This window comes from Leopardus geoffroyi, chromosome A1, assembly GCF_018350155.1.
Source record: "Leopardus geoffroyi isolate Oge1 chromosome A1, O.geoffroyi_Oge1_pat1.0, whole genome shotgun sequence".
NCBI lineage: Eukaryota > Metazoa > Chordata > Mammalia > Carnivora > Felidae > Leopardus > Leopardus geoffroyi.
The window spans coordinates 112249167-112268563 of record NC_059326.1 but is presented as its reverse complement, the minus strand read 5'-3'; the positions used below and the strand labels follow the sequence as shown (position 1 = coordinate 112268563).

The 19397-nt window shown below is 51.4% G+C and overlaps 1 protein-coding gene across 13 annotated transcripts in view; it reads right to left on the bottom strand.

The window, feature by feature from the left end:
* The window catches only part of SLC25A48 (solute carrier family 25 member 48), a 51769-nt gene that overhangs the window by 16630 nt on the left and 15742 nt on the right, over nt 1-19397 (bottom strand). For 11 of the 13 annotated variants that reach the window (XR_006715181.1, XR_006715184.1, XR_006715180.1 and 8 more), the window contains exons 3-4: nt 15862-15933; nt 12927-13185 (exon numbers count right to left, since the gene is read on the bottom strand). Coding sequence is in view for 10 of the 13 variants with exons in the window: in XM_045489604.1 (XP_045345560.1) it covers nt 12927-13185; nt 15862-15933 (331 nt within the window). In the remaining 3 variants the exon portion in view is untranslated. The remainder of the gene's footprint in view (nt 1-12926; nt 13186-15861; nt 15934-19397) is intronic. The other 2 variants (XM_045489621.1, XM_045489651.1) reach the window with 1 other exon arrangement.

Sequence of the window (19397 nt, the reverse complement as noted above, 5' to 3'; positions counted from 1 at the left end):
ACAGATGCCCCTGTCCCAATGCATAAACTTTGCCTGGGCTGTGTTCTTTTCCAGGTAACAGTGACCTGACCCGGAATGAAAGGTTTCATGAATCAGCTACGGGTATGATGTGGCTTCCAGGAGTTACTGATAGGGGATGTTGGATAAAAATCTTCCTTGTTTAGAGGTGCCAATGTTGGAAAAATACCTTAAAAACTTTGAACTGGCATTGTCAACAAGACCCAAACTTGTACTTTTTTCACTCTTTTCCCCAAGGTAAGCAATGAGGAAATTCTTTTGTACATACATGTATATATTTTTTTCACACATACATACATAAAATTATTCTGAGCCATTTCAGGGTTAGATACAAAAATGGCCTTTTACTCCTAAATGCTTCAGTATGTGTTTTCTAAGAATAGGAATATTGTCCTACCTGCTACAGTAATCAGAGTCATAATCTATATTCACAATACCTTTACCTAATATACTGTCTATACTCAAGTTATCACTTGATCTCATATTGACCTGTATGGCATTCCTTCTCTCCCAAGGGCAGGATCTTGTCTAACCAGGCACTGCATTTAGTTGTCATGACTCTTAAGCTTCCTTTATTTATTTTTGTTTTTAGTAAACTTTACACCCAATATGGGGCTTCAACCCACAACCCCAAACTCAAGAGTCTACACATTCCACCTACTAAGCCAGTCAGGCACCCCCAGATTCCTTAACTTGGATCATTTCTACAGCTTTTCTTTGCTTTTAATGACACAGGCATTTTTTAAGAGTACGCTGCCTCCCTTCTGATGAATAGACCCTTCCTCATTTGGGGTTTGTTTGAGGTTTCCTTGTTATCTCATTGAGATGATGAATTCTTCCACGGCACTTCCTCCCTGTTCTCACCTCTTCTCCCGTGAGGACTAATGACTCTCAGGAGCCCCTGGTCGTCTTCTCTGGCCTCGTCATATCCTGGTTTTTATTAGTTTCCTTTTTAATTCAGATATAATTTACATTCAATAAAAGATGTTGCTTATAGGTGCACAGTTAATGAGCTGTGACAATTGCATGCACCTGGGTCATCACACCTTACTGAAAAAATGACGTCTTACACTTGAAACAAACTGTTTTGGTCCCAGTGAAGATCCCAAGCCTACCTACCCTCTCCTGCTTGCTTTACAACCTAAAAGACCTCTGTGGCATCAATGATGTGTCACTCAGTGAGAAGCAAATCTTTCAACTGGACGATGGTTGTTAGGGCCCATCTGCATTAGCGACAGGGGCATGATGATTCACACGGGACCACAAAGCAGAAAACAGTGGCAACTCCTACCATCTGCTCCAGCCAAAAGATGCTCTGAGGCTGGGCCCCAGGAAGCATGGCCTAAAGAGGCGGGGCTTTGGAGGCGTGATCCAGGGAGGCAGGAAGTTGAGAGACAGGACCTGGGAAGGCGTGGCTTGACGGGCTGGTCCAGGGAGGCGCGGCTTAGGAGGCGGAGTCCAGGGGGCGGAGCCTGGAAGACAGGTCCTGGGGAGGCGTGGCTTGGCAGACCTCAGAAAAGCGCTGAATCAGAGTTCACAGTTAACTCTATTTAGAACAAACTTGGGTGACCTTTAAAAGCGGACTTGGGAGGTTGCCGGCAAGCAGCGCTGGGAAATGTGCACAACTGAAATCCGTGGACCTGCATGTTGTTTGTGGAAGGAACTGGAGAAAGGAGGTGAGATGCTGGGGTCAGTACTCTGTTCACACTGAACCACCAGCTCTGAGACTGCTGTTCCTGAACCTTCAGGGCTTGGCTTGGGGGTGTACAGGTGCATGTGAAGGGATTCACATTAGACATATTTCCTTCTAGGACAAAAGATGTTTCGTTTCTCTAATTAGAGTTTTTTGTTCTAAAATGAGGATAAATTATAAATCAAATTTTGATTTCTTATCATGAGGCTTTGCTATCTAGGCCATTTTTTCTTGATATTTTTTTTTCCTAAATCAAGACCCTATTACCTTTTACTATGAAAGGTGTGGATTAAATACCCGAAACACTCAGGGCATCTGTGGTTTTGTTTTCCCAAATTCAGTGAGGACAAACTCAAGCCCCCTATACCAAGACAGGCAGGATGCTCAAAGTCAATGAAATAGACCCCTACCATGCTCGTCATCTTCATCCAGGAGCAGAGGAGAGCCTATACAATCCTAAAAACATCGCTTCTCCTCCAGGCTCCCTCACCTTGTCTAGCTGGGTCCCTAACATTACTCCTTAGGCCACACAGTGAGGCAGTCTGGCTCCACTGCTCCACACCAGGGTCAGATGTCTTGCTTACTGGTCCCTGCCAGGGCCAAGAGGTTCCTCTGAAGGCAGATGCTTCTGCATGGGGTGGGGGTTTGCATGTTGGGCCAATCCTAACAGGTACCCACGCAGCCACCTCTTGGGAGTTCTCCCACTTCAGAGGGGCTGAAGCAACCCAGACGCAGGCTGGGGTCCCTACAGATTTGCCACTGTTGCCCCTCTTCAGAGAAGCCCAAATACAGCCACAGAATACTGCTGGGCCCTTCTGAGACACAAACACCACACAGTTTCATCTCTTTCCCTTCTCAAATAGTGCTGTTTAAGTTCTTCAATGGGCCATGACTGTGGAAACAGGACAGTCAGCTGAAACACAATGGCGGGTCACTGATCCACAGCGGTAAGAGGACCAGCCACAAGGAACACAAAGGCCTGGCCATTCTCTGGAAGGGACAGAGCCACCAGACCTTTCCCGTGGGTGCATAGTTAGAGATGGGATGGGAACACAACATTATTTCTCAGCAGGTCATTTTCTACAGAAAATCCTTAACAAATAAGCCATCCATGGATAAGGTCCTGCTGGTCCCAGTCAGTGACATGCAGGTTTACCAAGTTTTCTGTGTTCAAACACTTCTAGGCTAGCAGACTAGCAAGTTGGGAGCATGGACTTATTTCAAGGGACCCGCAAATCGGTTAGCATTATAGATTCACATAATTCCTAAAATATCTCACATACATGTATGACCATTTTTCTCCTATGTGTAGGCGTTACTGTGAGGGACATGACAAAAATTTACCTAAATATACTAATTATCCCTAGTAACTTCTTGCCATAGGTGCTTGCTTTATCCATGGACACTTAAAGTACAGCTGCTCTTCTATGGGTTGGACCCCATTTATTTCATTTTATTTTATTTTTATAAAATTTTTTAACGTTTTTTTTGAGAGAGAGAGAGAGAGAGAGAGCGCGCGCACGAGCAGGGGAGGGGCAGAGAGAGAGGGAAACACAGAATCGGAAGCAGGCTCCAAGCTCCGAGCCATCAGCCCAGAGCCCGACGCGGGGCTCGAACTCACGGACCGGGAGTCGTGACGCTTAACTGACTGAGCCACCCAGGCGCCCCTGTATTTTAAAGGTATTCTTAGGAAAAGCTGGGATCACCCCTCCCAGTGCCTGCAAAGGTGCTACCCCCTATTAAAAGCTCTGTTCTAGATGCTGCTGTTTTCTGAACATGTTGTTGTACCCTAACCAAGCAAGGAGTTTCCTGATGACGGGAATCCCACGCTACAGCCTGTCCTAGAGCACCGTGACCCTGTACCTGACACGGTGTCTGCTTTGTGCCTCAATATCCACTCAGTCAACACTTGAGCATCTGACCAGGCAGCTCTCAGGACTTAGGCCTCCCAAAGTTTCCCTCCCTAGCTTGGCATTCATCCAGTCCTGGTCCTGTCTGGTCCTTGTCCCTGAGGCTGTAGATACTGGAAGAAACTCCCAAATCATGGTCCCGGCTACTGTGCTATTCCAAAATGTCATGGAAGCATGCCGTACCGTGGATATACATCCTCCAGCAGAGAAGCCGGGTGTAACTTCTATGATGTGGGTTTACGCAGGCTGGGCAAACCCCTCAGGGCACTTCTTCGGAATGTTACCAACCGGGAAGCTCTCGTCCACTTCCTGTTTCCAGTGAGTCCAGCCGTTTCCTTATGGTCTGAAGAGTCCAAGACAGGCAGATGGTTTAGTAGAAAGAGCCCCGGATTAGAAGCAGCTGGGGTTTGCTTTGTTGCTCAGTTGCTATCTACTGTACAACCCGGTGGAAAAGACTCAACCACACTGGCCCTGAGTTTCCTCATCATCTACAAAAGGGGAAGGATAAATAGCCTGTCAATTTCTTTTGGCTTTTGTGAAAATTGAGTGAGCATGTTGACAAATGAACTTTACTTGAGGCGGATAGTCACTCCTATTTTTAGCGCCCCTATCCTGATACGACTCCAGATTCTGGAAGTGCTGGTAGTACCAGCCTCGGGCAGCAGTGGCCTGCGGCCAAACCTACTGTGGGAGATTGCGGACGCCCACGCGGGGCCAAAAACTACCAATGCTAACGTCAAGTCTGAAATCAGAACAATATTTGCCCTCGTCAATTGATTGAGACCAAATGGATGTGTCACCCAGGTATATCACCTGCACAGTGGCATGTGTTACGTTGTACGCACCTTCATTCATCTCTGCTAGCGGTGTGGGACCACAGTTTGGAAAAGATTCAGCCAAACCATCCAGAATTCAAGGACTCCTCTTGAACTACATGGCTAAAGGCCTGGCCTCTGCACACATTTCCTCCTTTCACTTCAGGGCTGCTACTGCTCCAGCCCTCATGTACCACTGGCAGCTCACAGCCTACATAAAAAGAAGGCTCAGGCAGTACGGTCCTGGCTTGTCTCCAGTCCTTTGACATGCTCCAAGGGTGCCTGTCCTCCCACATAGGCCCTCTTCTTCAGGAGTTAAATGGACCAAGAGTGAGGGAGTTTAGTATCAATAATTCCTGCCCTGCAATGGGAAAGTCTTGAAAGATCTGCTCTATCAGAAGGCTGCTCCTCCCCAAGGCCAACCTGCCTGAAGAAGAGTGTTTTTCTTGGCAGCCACACATCTTTATGGTGGCAATAAAACTCCGTTGCCAAAGAGACAAACCGAGGTAGTCAGGGCCTCCCAGACACGGTTGGCGACTTTCCCAGCCGGACATCTCTGAAGATTCAGAAAAATCGGACAAATGGTTCTACCCCGTCTTGTCATCATGCAGATCCTGGAGCCCAAACAGGCTTTGTATGCTGGTGCGTGGTTGATGGTCTTGCCTGCCCAGATCTAGCCCTCACGTGGCCCTCCCTGCTATCACCACTCCAGCCCTATTTATCTCACCTAGGCATGTTCGGAAATCAGGACCTTCTTCTCCTCAAATCCTGGCCACACTCTCCCCTCCGTTCTGTTCATATAATCTTGAACATGGAAGAGTCAGGCCTTCCAATGAGGGCTCCCTCAACCTCCTTCCTCTGGCCCTGCATCATCTGCTTTGTTCTTCTCTCACAACCTGGAGACGAAAGGCTTTTTCCTTCCCCACCCTTTGGTCTCTGTCCCCAGTGTCATGTCCTCTTCAGCAATTCTCCCCTCTTGATTCCCTTTACGTGACATTGGTGACAGGGACCTCCCAGGACTCTGCCTCCAGGGACCATGGAGGTGGACAGCTGGGAGCAATGCCCCGAGACACCATGTAACAGCTGAGGGAGCACAGACACGTCACACGACCTGAGCCTCAGTTTCCCTATCTGTAAGACACAGAGAATGGTATGATGATTTAAAGGCGGGGTGCACGTGGTCGGGGCTCAGTAACTGCTGACTGTACAGCTGCTGGCGTTGCGGGAGCTCCTTCCTGGCATTTTCCCATTCATCTCCACCCTCTTCCTTTCTGCGGCTCACCTCAGCTGTCACTTCGCTGTCACAAGACTATTGCTCCCCCCCTGATATTCCAGCTGCAGTACCTCGCACAGGAACCCAGCCAAACTCAGCATGTTCTCACTCAAGCCTGCCCTCCTGCCAGTCTCCAAAACTGCAGCAGGGACAAGAAGCGTATACGGGTCACCTGCTCCACGCCAAGCGCGGCCTCAACATACTTCACGTGCCGCTTAATTCCCCGTGTGGGAGGCTTCCTCCCTGACAGTCACCCAAATGTCAAGTCCTGGGTCATTTTGGACCCTTCCCTCTCTCCTGCTCGGCCCACTGATTCTCCATCACAGATGCCTCCCATGGACCACTCCCCTCCGTCCCCAAAGCCCTGGGCCCCCTATTCCCTGGTCTAAGGCTACAGCCCCCAAAACAACCCATTCACCTCTCCTTCTTCTGAAGGCCGGATCCACCTTCCTACCACACAGCTCTGCGTGTCCAATATGCCTCGCTGCCTGCTGAAGGGCACCTTAGCCCACCCTCGGCTAAGAAATCCAAGCTGTTCAGGGGCGCCTGGGTGGCTCAGTTGGTTAAGTGTCCAAATTCAGTTCAGGTCATGATCTCATAGTTCGTGAGTTCGAGCCCTACATCAGGCTCTGTGCTGACGGCCCAGAACCTGGAGCCCGCTTCGGATTCTGTGTCTTCCTCTCTCTCTGCCCCTCCCCCACTCACACTCTGTCTCTCTCAAAAATAAACATTTAAAAATTAAAAAAAAAAAAAAAAAAAAAGAAATCCAAGATGTTCACAGCTCACCCTGCACCTTCCCCTCCCTGCCCTAACCAAGAACGGTTCACTCGTTCTGTCACATGCCTGCTTTTTCCCACCTCTGACCCTGTCCCTACAGGTTTCCTCTGTTTGAAACCCCTCTCCATCACCACATTTTCCTCTCCAAAGCCTAGCCAATATTCAAACACCCCATCAATGGCCACTTGCTGTCTGGAGTCTTCCTGACCTGCAGAGCCAGACTCCGAGGTGCCAGAGCCTTCCATAGGCCCTTCTCGTTTTGCTACACCCCACCAGACTGTGTGCTCCCTGGAGGCAGGGGCTGTGCATCTGATACCTCTGATTTATCTACTCTGCGTGGCTCACAGCAAGAACTCAGGAAAGGCTTGTGAATGAAAGAACCAGAGACTGTGTTCCAACAGGTAGAACACTCAGCTCTCTGCCTTCAACCGGGCCTGGCGAAATTAGAGGCTGGTCAGCACAGAGTTAATGCTGAGCCCTCCTCCTCCAGGCCCCAAACTCTGCCCTCCTGGGGGGTTGAGGTCTTTGTGATACGCACATTAATCAGGCTCTGAGTTAAAACACAGACCTGAGAGCTCAAAGATGGAGAAGTGAGTGTGAATGGCCATAGACCTCCAGGATACGACTTGGCCCAGGCGGCAGAGGGATTGCTGGCCTCTGGGACCACAGCCCTGAATTCCAGTTCAGGCCCGGTAGGGCACCCAGGGAGGCTCATGCCCACACACAGGGTAAGGATGACTTAAAAGGGAGGGTTTCTTCACAGGTGCCTTACAGTCCAGGCCACATCCAGCTGAACTCAGGCCAGCCTTTCCTTGCCAGCCAAGTGGCAGGGGCACCAACAGAAAACCTCTGCTAAGTTACAAGAGTTTTCGTGCGGGGTAACGGCTGTTTAGTATGCAGCGGCAGTCAGAGCCAGACAGAACTTCCCTCTCAACTTCGGCAACTGCTGATGTAATTTGGTAAAACGCTTCTGTACGACAATTTCACAGTATGTGCCAAGAATCTTAAAAATGACCAGAACTTTTGACTCATTCATGAATCAAAGAGCCCACACATTCAGGGAAACAACACTAACTGAAACCAACTCCTTATGGACACATTGCCTGAGCACATTACTATTTTCAAAAGAGAACAAACGGTCAAAAACCTAAACGTCCATCACAGGAAACGTGGTTACAGAAGTTTAATAGTACAGCTAACACTTATTTCATGTTTTCAACGAGCTAGGCATTGTGCTAAAATAGTCACGTGTGATACATCATTCCGTTCTACCCCAGTTATGAAGTAGCTAGTATGGTTATGCCTGCTTTGCCGATGAGGAAACTGAGGCTGGGTGACGTTAGGGGCGCTACCCAGAGGTCCTGGGTTCTCATGGAGGTAGGATTAGAAGCAGGCAGTCTAACTCCAGAAACTGCATTTTTGCCACACCGTATCATCCCTCTCGATACATGTGTGTCTGTGGGCCTTGTGTGCACAGAGATGCACATCGATTTTAAATATTAGTCATCTATTTTAAGTAATTTTATATGCCATTTTCATAACATGGAAAATATTTGTTATAATATTGACTTAAAACAGAATATGAAACTGTCTATATAAGGACAACCTCTTAAAATATTTTAATTAAAATACTTTATATTTAAATATTTAATTAAAATATATACTTTATTTAGAAAAAGACACACATTACTGTAGTAACAGTGATTATATTTGGACATTGTCCCTCTACATTTAATGTTCTGTCTTATGTACATTTTTTTTTTAAAGTTTATTCATTTATTTTGAAACTACAAGTCAGGGAGAGCCAGAGGGAAGAGCCAGAGAGAAGAGCCAGAGAGGAGAGGGAGAGCCAGAGAGGAGAAGGAGAGGGAGAGCCGGAGGGGAGAGGGAGAGGGAGAGGGACAGGGAGAGCAGGAGGGGAGGGGGAGACGGAGAGGGAGAGGGAGAGCCAGAGGGAAGAGGGAGAGGGAGAGCCAGAGAGGAGAGCCAGAGAGCGAGAACGAGAGCGAGAGGGAGAGGGAGGAGATTGAGAGAGAATCCCAAGCAGGCTCTGCACTGTCAGCACAGAGCCTGATGCGGGGCTCGAACCCACAAACTGTGAGATCAGGACCTGAGCCCAAGACAAGAGACAGACACTTAACTGACTGAGCCACCCAGGAGCTTCATGTCTTTTGTACCTTTTCAACCACGGGTCACCACTGGTAGATAATCAGGATGAGCTCCCTGGTGCTATATTTGCAAGCCTTCAGCTGAGCTGAACTCTGACCTTGACGTGGCCTCCATTCTACCTGTCACATGTCCCAAAGCAAAGATGCCAGAGATCCCCGGTACCCAGCTTCAGTATATGGGCACAGTCTCTCAAGGCCCATCATCTCTTCCCAGAAAGTGGTTTGGACAATTCTGGGGTAAAGCCACAAACCGTGGACAATCCCACAAGCCCTGCCCAAGGCTGCCTGCAAACGCCCAGCTCAGCACAGTCACCACACGGAGCGGGCCTGACCCAGAACCAAGACCACAAGCCAGTAAGTCAGGACCAGCCACACGCTGATCCAGTCCACACGGTGCTTCGGGCTTCACGGCGTTGTGTTTGTGTCTGGTTTTGTTCTTAATTAGTTTGTCTGACAATTTCCAATCCAGGCCATGCGGCAACTGGGACCTGGGATGAGGTCATAGCTGACCCCTCAGACAGGATGTGAGCCACCCTTGCCACAGTCCCCACCACTCCCTGCTGCCTTCCCTGGCACCAAAGCTGACTCGTGCTTGAGCTGCTGCTTTTGCAACGGCAGAGTGATAGTGAAAGTGAAACGTGTTCTGTGTCCACGTTTCAGTCAAAAGAGGAAAAATGAGATGTGGGTTAGGAGGGCTGTGGGTGTCAAGTAAAACGGAAGTGGGTACATTTTCCAGGCACCTCTGCTCACTTATGGTACCTCCCAGGTCTCAGTGAGTCTTTGAGCCTTCCATCTCTGGCCTAGAGGGTTTCTGAGGGACGAGGAAAAGAAAGCCGCGTCCTTCCGCTTTCCTGGAGAGGCTCCTGGCGCAAGTATGGCCTGGTGGCCCAGTGCCAGCCTCTCCTGCTCCATACCCTGCAGCATGATAGCTACCAAAGACCTCCCCCCAGCCCCCACCCCCGCTCTCCCGCCCCAGGCAGCTGGACTGGGGGTGAACAACAGACCAGGCAGACACAGAATTCACACCCATCCCTTGGATTTCAGGAGCGGGGCCTATTACTTTAAACAATGTCCTTTTGGAGACACGCTCCCAGCCCACTTTCTCCCTCAAGACCGATGCTAGATTTGTGGTAACTTTGTGCCAAGGCCCGAGGAGTGTTATCAAAGCTGCTTCTACATCCGGGCAGACAAAGAAACAGCACCAGTGGGCCCTGAGTCACTCCACTTCCCCCCGGGGGAGGAACCTCAGGACATGCCTCGGGCTCCCCTTTGTAAAGGTCTAGGAACGGGGTTGCTAGGAAGATGAGACTCACACAGAGCTCTTCACATGATGCCTGGCACAGGATACAGGTTCAGTAAATACTAGCTACTCAGCCCCCACTGCTGTGATCTGGCTGAGCTCAGACGAGAGGCTTGGGGAGCACAGCTCAGGCGGATGCTGCAGTCCTCGTTTCTACGCTCCCTGCACTTGCTCAGGTAAACCGCCTTTGTCCTCACACCTGCCAGCTAAGCCCCGGGGGGCCCAGGTGCTAAGACTTAGAACTGCAGAGCTGAGAAATGTTTGCCTGCAGGAAATTCCCCTGTCCTCTTATTAGGAGCCTCCCCTGAGCCCACAAAAGGCCAGTTTCGTGGCACATTGTAAAGGACAGAATAAAGACATGTTTATTTTCTGTTGCTGCCTCGAGGGATTGACTAAAGACAACAAGTTTCCTTCGGGCACTCTGGATGAACTCACCATAGAAGGCTGTGGGCAGGGTTCCACCCATACAGGAGTTGGGCGGAGAAATCACATCCCTCCTCCTCCTCCACATCCTGGTGGAGAGGGACAGGGAGGGCACACTGGTCTCCATGTTGTCACTGCTCGGAGAGCTTATCCAGGAGACAAGGCCCCAGAAGGGTCTGGACTTCCCAGGTGGGCAGTTTGGGAGGGCTATAGCCTGGGAGGGCTATAGCCTGGGAGGGCTATAGCCTGGGAGGGCTATACGTCAGGCTCTCTTGGTTGCTGGTGAACAAGCACAGGTGACCCTCAGTGCTGTGCTGGCCCAGAGCACGTGCGTACCTACTGTGCTGGGTAAATGAACAGGGCTAACAGCTATACAGACCTTACAGTGTCGAGCTGGGGTGTGAGTTGAATGGCACACACACCGTCAGGCATCCAGTGAGCTGTTGCAGCTGCCCAGCTCCCTAAAACTAGCTGGTTGCACCCAGCTTTGGGGCCCTTCTTGGGTCTGGCCCTTCCTGGACTGTCTCCCATCCTTCCTCCAAGTGCCAGAGGCTTTTAGCCTGGCCTCAAGATCCCCTGTGGTTCAGGCCTTGGCCTGTCAGGTTATAGCCACCATTCTAGCACCCTCTGTGGGGAAGGTTGGGGGTGGGAGAGGGCAGGACAGAGGATGGAATCACTTAATTTGCCTCCAAATGTCCCAGGCTTTCCTAAGGAAGGCATTTCTTGAAACACCTCCCCCGGTGTCTGGGCTGGCTGTGCCTCGCCTCCCCCAGTAGGCACATGCACCCCTAGCCCTTTTTACTCCCTTTCCAGGGTCAAAGTGCCCAGGTTGTGAAGGACACAGGTCTGCCCCCAGGAGCAGAAGACTCATCAATGGTAAATCTTCCAGCATCCGGACCCAAAGAGTTTTAAGACTTAAGGAGAGAGTTCCTCTCTGCCTGAGACGGACATAAAGCTTTCCTGAAATAGGACAGAGAAAACACCAGGCTGGGGGCCAGGACTCCTTGTTCTCAGTCTGTTCATGATGTTCTTTCCTCTACATCTTTGCTTTTGCCTCTGGGACAGGACCAGATCAGCAAGCTTCAGACATTTCTGTGAGGTGCAACCCTTCGACTCAACTAAATTGTACCAAGACATGACTCAGTATGTCAAACAGGTGGAGGTGGGATCCCCTTGCCCCGCAGGTCTCTTAGTGGTCCCAACAGGGGTGTGCTGTAACCCTCCAGATGAGCCAACCTGTTTGTTGCCCTGTGTCACCCACATGATGACAGTGACCGTGGGCCTGGGGGGTACTGAGCATCCTTGAGGCATGACGCAACTGGTTAGGGCAGCTGGCCCCAGGCCCTCCACATGCCCCAGTGGGGATACCAGCATCGTGCTCAGGGAATGTACAGCCTTGTCCCGAATACATCCTGGGCTGGACAAGATGTGCGGGCTGAATCAAGGCAGAAGAGCTGCTGGGCTGGCTGGAATGCTCCCCAGTATATTACAGGGCTTTGACTGTGGAGCCCAGCTGAGCCCCAGCCTCTGAGGCCAGAGACGTCACATACAGGTCATTCAAAAGGCTGTCAGGGAGAGGAGTCTTATCCATGAGAGCTGTCAGCCCAGACCAGACATCTGAGGTGTCAGGAAGCACCACAGATCCAGCCCTTCCATTATACAGAAAGGAGACGGTGGCCCAGGCAGGGGTGTATCTTAACCTGACGAGACAGAGTGCAGTCAGAGTCAAGAACCGTACGTGGAGGGATTGAAACCTAAGGCCCCCAGCTTGTCCTTCCTTGCAAGCTGGCACTTTCTACTCTGCACACCAAGTGCCTTCCCGTTCTTTCCATCCTCCTTTATCAAAACCACTCCCAGGAAAAGACACAGAAACTCCTTTCTCAGCAGAGAGGAAGTAACAGACTCGGCATGTGGTACAGGGTTGCTGTGTAGCACACCAAGAAATGAAGCTCTAACTACAAAGTCAAGGAGGGGGAGAGGAGTGACCCCTCACCCCCTACAGCTGGTGGTCTAGGTATGAGACGTCCTGGCTGCACACCCTGGTGTTGTGGACAAGTGTGTGGGGTTGAGATCCGTCTGTGAGTTCCTCAGGTCCCCATGCCTGATTTAATGCTCTGGGATGCTCTTTGAAAATTCTTCATAATTTTTCGATAAGGAATCCCACATTTTCCTCCCACACAGGACACTGCAAATTATGTAGCTGCTCCTTACCCACCGGTCATTAGCTGTGTCGCCTTGTATAGGTGTCTCAACCTCTGAGAGACTTGGTTTTCTCCTCTGCAAAATGGACACAGTAATAGCACCTTCCTTATACAATTGTTATGAAGACCAATTAAGTGAACATACACAGGGCTCTAGGTAGGCGCCTGGCACAGAACAATTGATTAATCATCTAATTAATGATAGATACTACAGATAAGAAGAATAATTATAGACTATCACGTGACAATGCAGATGCTCTGCTCAATGAAAAGGATATTAACAACTGCATCCCAGACCGGCGAACCAGCCAAGGGTCGCAGGTACCCAGGCATCAGGACCCCTCTTACCTTCCTGAAATGGCTGTGTTTGCATCTGCAGCCGGATCTTGATGAGGTCTACGGGCGTGCCCAGCCCCACAGAGACCACGCCAGCCACCATGCTGGCCAGGAGAAGGTCAGATAGGGTGCCGGACGGGCTGGCCCCGGGCTCCCTGCAGTGGTGCTGGCTGAGGAACCTCTGCGTGTTACTGAAGACCCCAAACACCGCAGAGTTGTAGACCGCGATGCTGGCAAGGGGAAAGGACATGCCCTTGAAGAAGCCGAAGACCTGTGAGAAAACGAGGGCGGTGGAGCATGAGGGCCCGGGGACGTCTGCAGGCCAAGGCGCCGAGCTCCCCACGCTGCCCTCCGCACAGTCCCTGCCCACCTGGGAGCCCGCAGGCTGGTGAGGTGACACTACAGGAAAAATAAATCATTATGACAGCGACAAGAATACAAGAGGATGCTGAGTGATAGGAGAGCCATGGCAGGTGAGGGGGTGCTCTCCAGGGCATTCTTGCCCTGGGCGGAGAAATCAGCACGTGTATGCAGTTTTGTTTCCCGAGTCTAGGGGTCCTGGGCCTGGAATCCGTATTTGCCACCAGGGTGGCCGTGTTCTTGGGCTGGAAGGATATCAGGCTGCGAGGAGCCCTAGAGGGTAGCACAGAGTTGCCAAGCACCATTCTCTGAAACATCTGCCAGGTGCCAGGGCGACACCATAAGAAATCCTCGCTGCCCTCACTGAGCCTACGCCCTCACTGAGCCTACGCTCTGGAAAGGGGAGGGGGACAGGGCCAGACAAACTGACAGGTGACTAAAATTCAATGGGCCAAGTCTATGGGGTGGGTCTAAGGGGAGCAGAGTCCTCAGAAGGTTTCTGCACATACGCGGAAACCACAGGAGAGGGGGCTGCAGGCTGAGGAGAGGGTCCTTTCCACACTGCACTCTTTTTAAAAAAAAATTTTTTTTAATGTTTATTTATTTTTGAGAGAGGGAGAGAGTGACGGAGGGAGAGAGGGAGGGAGAGACAGAGAACGAGCTGGGGAGGGGCAGAGAGAGAGGGAGACACAGAACTTGAGCTGTCAGCCCAGAGCCCAGTGCAGGGCTTGAACCCACAAACTGTGAGGTCATGACCTGAGCCTAAGTCGGACGCCTAACCGACTGAGCCACCCAGGCTCCCCTCCACCCTGCACTCTTGAGGAACATCACAGACACTCCTCCGAAACCTGGAAAATTCCAGAGGCCCTTGGAGGAGTTAGGCCAGCACATACTTTTAGCTCTGTGCCAAAAGCGAAAAAGCACCAGGAAGCTGTTGTACAAACTCCAGGGCCGACACAAACCTGCTAATCCTGACCTAGGTGTTTGCGCCCTATCTGTCAGAGGCAGGACACCTCCCACACACACGTTCACACACAGCCTGCCTCAGGTCCTCCCTCCAAAACAAGCTCCTCCAGATAATGTGGGACATCACTTAGCCCTAAAGTGCTGTGTCTCCAAGGAACGCCCACAGTTCCCACAAAACCCCCTGCGCTGGTACATTGGCTGGCAGGCAATGGGGACCATGTGTGCCAAAAAGGAGAATTGATGGCCACCTTTCAGGGGAGTGACGAATTGCACATCGCTGGGAACAGCTAGAGTGAGGTTTGTAGTCCGTTGTCAAGCAGCCTATCAAGAGAGTTAGAACACCCAAACAAAAAACACACCTCCGAGGAAAATCTCCGAGCGCGGATGGGAGGCTCCCGAGCCCCAGGGCACCTCCTATGAGGGAGGCCATGGAAAAGGTGGTGGTCAGCAATGGGGCCAGGTTTCCAGGGACTCAAGGGAAAGCCCAGGGCTGCCACGGGGCTTGTAACTGACCGCTTCTTTAAATTGTCATTTCAGGGGCGCCTGGGTGGCTCAGTCGGTTAAGCGTCTGACTTCGGCTCAGGTCACGATCTCACAGTTTGTGAGTTCGAGCCCCGCATCGGGCTCTGTGCTGACAGCTCAGAGCCTGGAGCCTGTTTCAGATTCTGTGTCTCCCTCTCTCTGACCCTCCCCCGTTCATGCTCTGTCTCTATCTCAAAAATAAACAAACGTTAAAATAAATAAATAAATAAATTGTCATTTCATCACAAATCAGAAAATGTATTTTAAACTCCCCAAAGAGGGGCCTGAGAAAGTCTTCGGAAAGCACACGCTAATTCTCAAGAAGGGTACCTGATACCCTCTATAAAATATTATTCAAAACTGGGGCACCTGGGTGGCTCAGTCAGTTAGGTGTGCGACTTTGGATTTCAGCTCACGTCATGATCTCAGGGTTTGTGAGTTCGAGCCCTGAGTCAGGCTCTGCGCTGACAGGGTGGGACCTGCTTGGGATTCTCTCTCTCTATCTCTCTCTGTCTCTCTCTGGTCCTCCCCCGCTCATATGCATGCGTGTGCTCTCTCTCTCTCAAAAATAAACAAACTTAAAAAAATATTATTCAGTTTTCCCCTTGGAAAAGGAAAATCTTGGGTCTCCTGGTCTCAAGAAACCTGAGGTACAAGTCAGCGTTGGACATCTGGAATCAGAAGGGCCTGGCTCCCGCCACAGGAAGGGAAGCCAGTGAATGCGTGGTTTAGTGACCTCTCGTTTGGCTTTGAAAATGGACGGGTCACCCTGTTTTCACAGGACTTCTCCTTCCTGTGACTCCAAATTCCTTAGAATTTCTCCAGAGAGGTTACACAAAATCAGGTCTCTCTCCAGTAACACTGCACAAGGTGTCAGGGTTAAGTTTAGGTGACGCACGACACTTGAGGTGTGGTGGTGTGAGATGAGGAGGGAGGAGGCAACGCTGAGCCAAAAGCAATGATCAGGCCTCCCGCCCGATGGGCTGGCGTCAGGACTGTGGCCACGGTGCCCGGGCCTGGGCAGGCTTCGAGCCGTTCGTTCGTGGGAGTCTCTGGCGGGTGCGGCTCCAGGCCCTGCCCCGGGGCGGGGGGCACTTACACTCTCCCTCCTGTACACCGTGCGGATGCAGCTGATGGTGTCCCCGTAGTTGACGCCGGCCTGCAGGCGAGTCTGCGGAAAGATGCAGTGACGTGAGGGCCCAGGCCGGGATCATTCACATCCCCGCTGCCCCAGAGACGCTGACCTTGTGGCACCGGGGCCCGGAGAGGGACGGCCCTGCCCCAAGTGACCTGGCCAGTGAGGAGGGCTGGGTTTCTGTCCCCACCAGGCCTGTGCTCTGTCCTCTACCTGCACCGCCTCCCTCAACGTCCCATTCAGACCTTGCTGAACATAGCAGAAGTCTCCCTGGTCTGAGAGAAGAACAAAGGCCCGTTTGTTGTTCCAAAGTGATGCCTGAATGATCAGCATGTGATCCCTGTCTCTTGACTACAAAAACTAATCCGTGGCCCTGCTCCGTCTGCTGTCCTCAGTATTAGCAGAGCGACTTGTCCTTCTCACCCCCCCGGAAGCCCCGCATCTCCCGCTGGAGGATGGGCTGGTCTCCCCACTGGTCTCCCCGCTGGAGGATGGGCTGGTCTTCCCTCTCACCCCTTCGCCTGCATCTGCACAGCAGTCACGCTGCTCTCTTCCAACCACAGTGAATCACACCACTGCCATTCAAAGTTCACTGGTGGCTTCCCAGCAAACCTAGAGTAAACCCCACCCTCTCTGCCAGCGTCCAGGAGGCCTGGGACTGCCTGCCTCTCACCCCTGCATGTCATTTTCCCCATGCCCCTGCCGTCTGTGCCCACCACGTGGCACGTCCCCAAGTCCTTAGAATGTCACTTTCCCCCTTCCCCTCCCTGCCTGAAATTTCTATCAGCCCTTCCTTCCCCCCAGAAGGCTCTTCCTCCAGCTCCTGCTCATCTTTTCAGTCTGAACTTAAATGTTGCAATGGTGTCCTTTCTCTGTTTAATTATGGCTTATTTGGGCTCCCTCTCTATGGCAGGGTCGTCTCGTATTTCCCTCCTGTCCCCAAGCTGAGCATGGCCCTGGCACGTGTCCCCTTTGCACTGGATGAAGGAGGGGCTGGAGGGGAAGATGTGGTGTCCTATGATGGAGGCTGGCTCTGGTGATCAGGGGCATGAGTTGACAGCCACAGAGGGTCTGAGGAAGCCCACAAAAGGGCCAGGGCACCCCACTTGAAACTGGTAAGAAGGAGCCCTGAGAACCACAGAAGGAATGATCTGGACCCTGCCCCCTAGAATCCACAGGGTCCAGGGACCACGAAGACCCACGGGGCAGACTAATACTCTACACTAACAGCCTGAGCTCAGTCTGTAGACAAGTAGCAGAAACTTAGGCAGAACACACATCATAAAAGTGACGGCCTCTGAGGGGAAAATCATGGGTGATGTTTTTCTGCACTGAACTGCATTTCATTTTCCAACTTTCCTACGATAGACAGGAGTTACTTTCATTATTTTTAGCTTACATAATTTAAAAATGATTTTCAGTACACAGCTCATGTGGGAATACATTTTCCTAATAAAAAAATTCCAACATTCTCCCTCCGCACCCCCTCTCTGAGCTAATAACCATGGCTAACAGCACGGCTAAGAGCCCGACATTCATCACAACAGTGTTAGAAACCCAGCTGGCCACAGGCAATCTGTAGCGCTCTTACAGGTACGATACGTAAATGGTATCCTATGTTTCATAAAGATTGCTTTCATAATCAGAGAAATGTATTGATTGACCCACTCAACCAGTACTATTGAACGCCTGTTTTATAACAGTCACTGATTTACTCTCAGGAAATTCAGCGGTAGAGAAAACAAACTTACTGGCCTCCTGGAACTTATACCCAAGTGGGGATGGAAAAAAAAAGCCAATAAAAGGTAATTCCCAATCAAATATATATGCCAGATGATGACAGGTGCCATGGAGAAAAAGAGACCCAGGGTCAAGAGTGTGGGCTGGTTGAAGGAAATGCAATATTAAGTCAGGTGGAGGTGAAGACACCCCGGAAGGTGTAGCAAGATGAGAACAGGGCATTCATGGTCTTCCCATTAAGCAGACCCACAGAGGTCTACCTGGGGGTGGGGTATCCCCAACCAGGATGAGAACGTAGGCAAGGGGAGGTGGGCACGGGTCTCTTTCTCGTCCCCATTTAAGACTGGCATAAAGAGGCCGAATGCCCTCTCCCAACTGGCCCCAGCGCTGACAGGGATGCTTCTGGGTACCGAATCCACAAAAAGGTTGAGTCCCCAAGAAGAATCAAGTTCCACTGAAAAACTCGCGGGCTCGAATCACTCAAGCAAACCGTACATGAGGAAACTCAACTCAAGAGTCAAACCCAGATCACAGAATAGTTTCAAAACCATGGAGCGATGGTCTCCCCGCCACGCTGAGCTCCTGAGGAGGCCGCCCCTGTGGCCAGCAGCACAGTGCACCGTCATAACAGGTGCCTGTATTCAGTGTAGGACAACTGCACTCCTGGGGAAACATGGGGCCTCCTACAGAACTTCTCTCGCAGAACCCCACAAACACTAGGCAGCATGGATACCATCCCCTTTCACAGATGGACAAAGCTGTCTTCCTCTATTCGCTTCCTGTTGCCGCTGTAACGAATTATGACAAACGTAGCGGCTTGCAACAATGCCTACTTGCTCTCCCGTAGTTCGCTAGCTGGTCTAAAGGCAGCTGAGCCCTGATTAGCAAACCCTGGTAAGTCACACTGCATCAGGCATACACCCCAAATGCCCCAGCTGTGCCGAGAGCCAGGTGAGAATCCGGATCCCAGCTCCATGGCCAGCAAGCAGCCACGGGCTGGCTCTCATACTTGGGTGAGGTAGCCAAGGGCAGGGGAAGGAGCCTGACCAGGTCCTTTTGGCTGGGCTCTTCCAAGGGCAAGCCCTGGCACCTCAGACAAGTCACAACGCACTCCCAACATCCCAGCAGGGGTGTTCATCAGGATGCGAAAGTCTCACTCATTACTCTAGCCTCGGTGCCACAGCGACAAACTTCATGACAGCCCTGCCGGGAGATGCTCTTTGCCCATTTTTCAGATGAGAAAAGCAAGGCGTGGGGAGGGTAAGGGCTGCACCCTGGGCAAGGGAGAATAGGTGGGGAGGCAGAGACTGTCCTCCAGGTGATTCAGACTCTGAGCCTCTTGCCTGGACCTTTCTCAGAAACTTCAGAGAAAACATCAGCCAGAAGAAAGGAAGGAAGGCTCCTTGTCCTGAGCAGTTACGAGGGCCCCGGGCCACATCCCCGGATGGGATGCAAGGCCAGCCATGCAAGCTGGCATCACCAGGCTGGTCTGCTGAGTGAAGAGGTTCTCAGGCTGGGCAGAGACTGGATTTGATGTATCAGGAAGGGGCAAAGTGGAGAGGAGGACAGCTCCACCTTTTCAGGTGGCCAGACTTGCCTGTGTGGGGAGGGCATGCCTCCAACAAGCTCCACCAGCCCCTGGTCACGCTGAGGGTAAGGGAAGGACACTTTCCCCGGGAGACACAATGGTTGCCTGTGCCAGGAATGTAGCCGGAAGGTCTACAGGGGCAGGGATTGGACATGTTTTGTCTCCTACTGAT